The sequence below is a fragment of the Scyliorhinus torazame genome, chromosome 15, assembly GCF_047496885.1.
Source record: "Scyliorhinus torazame isolate Kashiwa2021f chromosome 15, sScyTor2.1, whole genome shotgun sequence".
In the NCBI taxonomy this organism is placed as follows: Eukaryota; Metazoa; Chordata; class Chondrichthyes; order Carcharhiniformes; family Scyliorhinidae; genus Scyliorhinus; species Scyliorhinus torazame.
This window is the reverse complement of record NC_092721.1, coordinates 50,381,044-50,389,381: the sequence shown is the minus strand read 5'-3', so window position 1 is coordinate 50,389,381 and position 8,338 is coordinate 50,381,044. Positions and strand designations below refer to the sequence as shown.

At 51.2% G+C, this 8,338-nt stretch overlaps 1 protein-coding gene across 1 annotated transcript in view; it reads right to left on the bottom strand.

Moving 5' to 3' along the window:
- Positions 1 to 8,338, bottom strand: part of gpc6a (glypican 6a) — a 1,492,324-nt gene that overhangs the window by 7,153 nt on the left and 1,476,833 nt on the right. The window contains exon 8 of the mRNA XM_072476229.1: positions 4,292 to 4,467. Coding sequence (XP_072332330.1) covers positions 4,292 to 4,467 — 176 coding nt within the window. The remainder of the gene's footprint in view (positions 1 to 4,291; positions 4,468 to 8,338) is intronic.

Here is an 8,338-nt window from a genome sequence, read left to right as displayed (position 1 = left end):
GAACTACATCACTTTCAAAGTTCTATCATATTATGGTTGCTCTTCCCTGAAATTTCCTTTACAATGAGATTATTAATTAGGCCCGTCGTATTGTACAATACTAGATCTAAATGGCCCATCACCTATTTGGTTACTCAGCAAACTGTTCTAGAAAATGATCTTGAAAACATTTTGGAAATTTCTCCTCCTCAGCATTCGTGTTAATTTTGTTTACCCAGTCTGTATGTAGACTGAAATCCCCCATGATTACTATATTACCATTGTTACATGTACCTCTAATTTTCTGATTTATAGCATGTTCATTACTGTCTGGTGGCCTGTAACTCACACCAATGTTTCCTGCCCCTTGCTGTTTCTTAGTTCCATCCATATTTATTCTACATCTTCATCTTCTGATCTAAGGCCCTCTGTCACTAATGTTACAACATCCTGGGCTAATGCTCAGTCGATTCCAGCCCCACAGACCCTTGAGTCTCAATTCAAGTGAATTAACCAATAATTTGTATAACATTTCTGAGATTTTTGGCCCTGACTGCTCCAGTGACTTACAAGCACCAGATTTGTAAGTGAAACACAACAATTGTTTATTTATAACAACAATAGAGATAAGACATGCAATCATTTTAATAGAATAATGGCCAGCAAATCTACTATTCCTCCTGTTCTACCATCCCACCTTCTACCCAAAACACACACAAGACAGACACACACAGAGGGAGGGAAAAAGGGTAAGAATATGAGGGATTAAGATGAAATGAAAGATGGGTGTCCTTCCTTCAGATGTTGAGGTCATTGTAGCTGGTTGTCCTCCCAGGATGCTTAAGGATCAAAGCCACCAGTGTACGGTTTCAGATGATCACCTGGCAGGAGCATTTAGCCAGTAGTTTCCGGCTGTTGGATTCCCTCTGGGGAGTCACTTTAACTTGCATTGACCTGGGCCTTCTCTCCGAAGATCCGCCTCAGGCCTGTTCATTGCTGGTTTCCAACACCACCAGAATGACCAACAGTCTTTCAGATATAAGAACAGAGTTCGCCACACAAGATTTTTAATGGGGTTTTAAACAACTGACCCGGCTTTTAGCTGGTGGTTGTCTCGGTTTTCTTTGTCTCCCCTCAAATGCACCGAGAGCTGTCTCAGCCAGAGTTTTATTCTTACTTGGTTTCCAGTCTCACTAGAATGTTCTCCAGTTTTGTTGAGGAGAAAACAGAGTCTCCAGTCAAGGAGATTTACACTTTCAGGGAGAGAGAAACTCAAAGAACCTCATTCAGCTTGAATTCAAAATGAAAGTAAAACAAGATGATGCCTTCCTGCCTTTGCAGAACATTCCAGAATGGTCAGCACCAATCAGCATAGATTATCAGCTAAACCCTGGCATCTGAAACAGTCCATTGGCCCACAGCCAATTGCATGATGATGTGTCATCATTGATATCAGACCAAGCAACACATCCTGCTGGATGTTTTTGTTTTCTAAATTAAAGGTGAAGTCCATCTTAAGAGGTAGGTCCAATTAACTGTCGAGGTATACAAATTGAAATAGCAGAATAACAGCAATTAAGAGGAAAAAATAAGGGACAGACAGGAGGATCTTTACACAAATTTACTGATCCTTTATTAACAGCAGTACACCATCTGCTTTTCCTTCTTGCCTATCTTTTCTAAATGTTGAATGCCCTTCAGTTCCCAGCCTTGGTCACCCTGATGTCATATCTCTGTAACGGTGATTAGATGATACCCACTTTAGTCTACTTGTGCCGTCAATTTTTGCAAATGCTGCGTTCTATTTTTGCCCACAATTGGTTAAGTTTCCTGCCTAAAATTCCTAGTTTTCTCATTTCCTTTTGTTTTGAATACATAAGTGAATATTTGCCAACCCTGAGTGTAGAATTGACCACATTCAATCTCGAAAATTATGCCAAAAGCCTTCACTATTCCTCTCCAACATTTAGTGTTTCTGGTGCCTTTTCCACGTTTAGTCCCATTACGTTTTTGTGACAGTTGCCTTTTTAATATTTATCTCTAATAGTGGCTCTTAGAAATAATGGTAATCTTGGTTACAATGAACATAGAACAAAGAACATACAGTGCAGAAGGAGGCCATTCAGCCCATCGAGTCTTCACCGACACACTTAAGCCCTCACTCCCATTTCCACCCTATCCCCGTAACCCAATAACCCCATCTCACCTTTTTGGTCACTAAGGGCAGTTTATCATGGCCAATCCACCTAACCTGCACATCTTTGAACTGTGGGAGGAAACCGGAGCACCCGGAGGAAAGCCACGCACTCATGGGGAGAACATGCAGATTCTGCACAGATAGTGACCCAGCGGGGAATCGAACCTGGGACCCTGGCGCTGTAAAGCCACAGTGCTATCCACTTGTGCTACCGTGCTGCCTGAAAGGACAAATGCGATTCAAAAAATAAACCCATTTCTGTATGTGATAACCATGATATTTTATGGCCACTCATCAAACAAGATTTTGTTTCCTGTAAGGTGGATTTTATGATCATGTGATATCAGCTGTGTTCTTGAGCTGAGAAAAATTATGATGGAGGTACATTTCATCAATCTGCACCATCAGTGGGAACCTCCCCATTAGCAATGCATAATGAACATTCAGTCATGTATAACCATTAATAATTGGAAAATTCTGGTCAGTCCAAGTGTGAACTTCTGCAAAAACTGAATGTGCCAATGTGTAATCTTTCAGTGCAAGTGTAGCGCTAATATTAGAAGTGGGTATACAGTACATCATTGTCAAGATTTTCTTTCTGAGGAACTAAGGAATACTCTCACTCCTGATTCTGATTTTTGACACTATGTTTGACATCACGGGCGAAATTCTCCCCCAACGGCGCGATGTCCGCCGACTGGCGCCAAAAACTGCGCCAATCAGACGGGCATCGCGCCGGCCCAAAGGTGCGAAATGCGGAACATTGAGGGGCTAGGCCGACGCCGGAGGGATTTCCGCCCCGCCAGCTGGCGGAAATGGCGTTTATTGCCCCGCCAGCTGGCGCGGAAATGCGGCGCATGCGCGGGAGAGTCAGCGGCCGCTGACAGTTTCCCGGCGCATGCGCGGGAGCTTCAGCGGCCGCTGACAGTTCCCCGCGCATGCGCAGTGGGGAGAGTCACTTCCACCTCCGCCATGGTGGAGGCCGTGGCGGAGGCGGAAGGGAAAGAGTGCCCCCACGGCACAGGCCCGCCCACGGATCGGTGGGCCCCGATTGCGGGCCAGGCCACCGTGGGGGCACCCCCCGGGGTCAGATCGCCCCGCGCCCCCCCCAGGACCCCGGAGCCCGCCCACGCCGCCTGGTCCCGCCGGTAAAGACCAGCTTTGATTTACGCCGGCGGGACAGGCAATTTCTGGGCGGGACTTCGGCCCATTTGGGCCGGAGAATTGAGCGGGGGGTCCCGCTAACCGGCTCGGCCCGATTCCCGCCCCTGCCCAATCTCCGGTACTTTGATCTCCGGTACTTTGATCTCCAATCTCCAAACTTTGGCAGGGGCGGGGGCGGGATTCACGGCGGCCAACGGCCATTCTCCGACCCGGCGGGGGGTCGGAGAATGACGCCCCACGTTTTCCTGAATTTTGGAGGCACTTTGCCTAATATATAGATAAATACTTTATGACATCACAATTGCAATTAAAACACAGGAACTATGCTCCCATGATAAAGAACAGTGAATGACTGATATAGAATAACCTACCACCTATAGTCAGAATGTAACCTGTGAAGCTGGAGAAAATACCTCAAAGCAAGGTTACAATAGTTAGAAGGAAATAGGCAAGCACACTTTAACTTCCATTTTGTTCTTCTGTTTCCCCCGCTCCCAATGTGCGATGGCACCTTGTTCCCCATCCAGCTCGGCAATTTTTTCCCCTCATTTTTCACTTCCTATCGGCACTTTATTCACTACCGCCAATTGTCCTGGCATTATTCTCCCTTCTCCAGTGTAATCTTGATTTTCCATACTTGACACTTTCTCTCCCCCTCCTTCCCACTCTTGTACAGCTCTTCCATGAAGACAACTGTGACTGCGTTAAAGTTAGTCGCTGAACATGGCTGCATATTGCAGAGTAAATTCCTGATCTCACTGGACTTACTACCCATGGTGTAGAGCTGCATTTCACAGGACTTGGGCAAGAGCTGGAGCTAAGTGTCCAGCTTTGCTGATTTGCTATTCTTAGGTCCAAAGAAGTGAGCACACACTCGGCAATAGAGTTTTCGCCATATTCCCTTCAATATACTTCTATCCGTGAATGAAGACGATTAGAACAGCTGCTTACTTGAATCTTGGAAGGTTACATCATTTCCATTAAAAGCATTCTTCAGCTTGTTGGTCATCATTCTAAGTGCCATGATTTGTTGACGGATCTTTGTATCTGGCCTAGTGATGTCCACATCTACTTCTGGGTTGTTCATCTGATTAGTCAGACCGTCATTCATAATTTCAGGCAGATACCTGCAGATTCAAACGGTTATAACACATAACTCACGGCTGCACAGCACCGAGAAAAACTGACCACAAATGCCTTTTTCCTTATTTTATAAAAAAGTGTAATGGAAATTCTAGCTTTGTGTCATTCTAGAAAATAAATCAACAATAGATAAATTGTCGTGGGTAGAATCAATTTGAAACACTGTAGCACAATTATTATAGCTACAGAATTATTTTAATTGGGACCCATTACATTAAATAAAGAGTTAACGATAATGTTTGCAGAATCATCTTGCATCATTGACTTTGTCTATATATGTGTGTGTGTGACCCAACTCTCCGAAAGCTTGTGATTCTAAACAAACCTGTTGGACTTTAACCTGGTGTTGGAAGACTTCTTACTGTGCAGAAAGTTAGCCCTCTCAATTTATTATCAATACAATGGTCCAGATTATCCATTTCTGAGGCTAAGTGCAGAGGATCTGTGGGGCGGGATTCTCTGATGGCGAGTCAGAGTGTCCGCGTCGTCGTGAACGCTGTTGCGTTTCACAATGGCGCGAACGGGCTGCCGGCAGCATCGATTCAGGCCCCGAAAAGGGCCCAGCAGCGGGGCCACGAGAAATGCAGTGGATGCCACGCCAGAACAGCGCCGCCATCGCGCGATGCCCGGCTGACGCCGCGCCACGCCATTTAATGTGCACGATCCGCGCACAGGCCCCGACAGAGAGAGATGGCTGAGCCCCGCTGTACTGCTCCCAGGTTCCGGGACAATGACCTGGAGGCATTGCTGGACGCAGTTGAAGAGCGGAGGGCGATCCTGTGCCCAAGATGCGGCCACCGGTACCCGGCCAGCACAGTCAAACGCAGCTAGCGTGAAGTGGGCATCGCCGTCAGCGCTGTGGGGCACAACCCCCGCTCTGGAGACAAGTGCCGCAAGAAGCTACACGACCTCACGAGGGCTGCCAGGGTAAGTACCCTGAGAGTTCCCCCAGGCCACACCCTACCCCTCCCCCCATCATGTGTCACGCGCCCCACCCCCCACCACACAGGAGGGGGGGTCATCATGTTGCACCAGACCCACATGGGCACCACCCCCCCGCCTTGCGAGCCACCGTGGCATGGTGCCCAGTGCCCCCCGAGTCATAATGTTGCCAACATCTGTGCATCTTGCTGCTGACCGCCTAACTCTGATGCTTCCCCCCCCTCCCCGCAGGACAAGACAGCCCACAACCATCGTGAGCGTGCAAGAACGGGAGGGGGATCACCTGTGCTGCACCCCCTCACCATCCATGAGCAGAGGGCTCTGGACCTCGCTGGGGGAGCCGCCACCCGGGAGGTAGCACCATGCCAGATCGGAGGCGCAGTACCAAGTGAGACTCCCCTGCCTGGCTGCACTCCCTCAGCCCCTCACCTCCCCCTCCCCCCCTCACACTCCACCCCATCACACTGGCCTCTCCAACCCCTAACCCCTCCTCACTCTCCAATCCCTCACACTGCCCCCTCCACCCCAATCCCCCCTCACACTGCCCCCTCCACCCCCTAACCCCCCCTCACTCTCCACCCCCTCACACTGTCCCCTCCACCCCCAACCCTCCCCCTCACACTCCACCCCCTCACACTGCCTCCTAACCCCCCCTCACTCTCCACCCCCTCATACTGCCCCCTAACCCCCCCTCACTCTCCACCCCCTCACACTGCCCCCTCCACCCCCTCACACCCGACTCCGCGTGTCTAACGATACATGCTTTATATGTGTATTCCAGGGCCTGCAGCCTATCGTCCTGGAATGTCTCAGACAAGTCCCCGCCGTCCAGGTCCAAGTTCATCCGCCCACAGGGACGCACACCAGGGAGGGGCAGGAAGACAGATAGGAGGGCCCTCTTCCGAGGCCGGAGCACAGGAAGCGGACACACAGAGGATCGAAGAAACGACACTGACGAACACAGGACGGACAGTCAGGACACTGACGGCCATGAGACGGACGAAGAGAGGACGGAGAGCCAGGACAGTGATGGACAGAGGACCGGTATTCTGGACAGTGGCGCACAGAGGACGGCCAGACAGATGATGGACAGACCGGACACGGCACCTCACATGGACCGGGGACAACATCCATTGGTCCTAGGCTCGACCCAGGAGACCTCAGACCTGGGGTCCGATGAGGACATGGACCTTGCATCATTGCTGTCACCCATACCCTCCACCATCGCAGATACACTCACCTCGGTTGAAAACATTAGTGATGAGGCTTCTGGGACTCTGACTGGTGCGCACCACACAGCCGAACCAGTACAGCAGGTGGAGGTAGGAGCAGCCGAGGGACTGGACGGTCGGAGGGCAGGCCAGGCCCAACACCCAGCGGCCGCCCAGACGGTTCCCGGGTTCCTGGACTTACCAGACCCACCCACAGACCCGATGCGTTTGTGGACAATGGGATGACGGCTGCCTTCCAGCATCTGCAGATGCAGTTGGAAGAGTCCATCCGCGTCCAGGAGCAGGGAGTGGTGCCGGTCATGGCTGCCACTCAGGCCGACACCGCACGGGTGGTGTCCGTGGTGGAGGCAATGGGGGCAACGGTTTCGGCCATGGGTCAGGTTCTGTAAGACATGGGGCTTCATGTGCACGCGTCATCCGTGGCCCAGGACAGGGCTGCCCTCTCACAAGCAGCCATGTCCCAGAGCCAGCTGGACAATGCCGCCGCCCTCCGGGGTCTGGCCGAGTCTCAGCAGGCCATCGCTGAGAGCATCGCCGGCCTTGTGCATGTGCTGGATGGCGTCGCACAAGTCCAGGGGGAGGTTGCACAGGGATGGCGCACTCCCTGAGCTCCATTACTGCGAACTTTCAGACCCTGGTCGATGCCACAGCGTGCCTCCAGGACTGGCAGCGCCAGGTGTCGGTGGTGCCACGGCGCTTGTCTCCGCTCGCACCACCGTCCCATCGTGAGGGAGGAGGAGGTTTTGGAACTTAATCCGCTCTAACTTTATAAACCCTGCCATGTCATTTATCCAGGTCTCCACACCCGGGGGTTTGGCTTCTTTCCACATTAGCAATATCCTGCGCCGGGCTACTAGGGACGCAAAGGCCAAAACATCGGCCTCTCTCGCCTCCTGCACTCCCGGCTCTTGTGCAACCCCAAATATAGCCAACCCCCAGCTTGGTTCGACCCGGACCCCCACTACTTTTGAAAGCACCTTTGTCACCCCCATCCAAAACCCCTGTAGTGCCGGGCATGACCAAAACATATGGGTATGATTCGCTGGGCTTCTCGAGCACCTCGCACACCTATCCTCCACCCCAAAAAATTTACTGAGCCGTGCTCCAGTCATATGCGCCCTGTGTAATACCTTAAACTGAATCAGGCTTAGCCTGGCACACGAGGACGACGAGTTTACCCTGCTTAGGGCATCTGCCCACAGCCCCTCCTCGATCTCCTCCCCCAGCTCTTCTTCCCATTTCCCTTTTAGTTCATCTACCATAGTCTCCCCTTCGTCCCTCATTTCCCTATATATATCTGACACCTTACCATCCCCCACCCATGTCTTTGAGATCACTCTGTCCTGCACCTCTTGTGTCGGGAGCTGCGGGAATTCCCTCACCTGTTGCCTCGCAAAAGCCCTCGGTTGCATATACCTGAATGCATTCCCTTGGGGCAACCCATATTTCTCGGTCAGCGCTCCCAGACTCGCGAACTTCCCATCCACAAACAGATCTTTCAGTTGCGTTATTCCTGCTCTTTGCCACATTCCATATCCCCCATCCATTCCCCCCGGGGCAAACCTATGGTTGTTTCTTATCGGGGACCCCCCCAAGGCTCCAGTCTTTCCCCTATGCCGTCTCCACTGTCCCCAAATCTTCAGTGTAGCCACCACCACCGGGCTTGTGGTGTAGTTCCTCG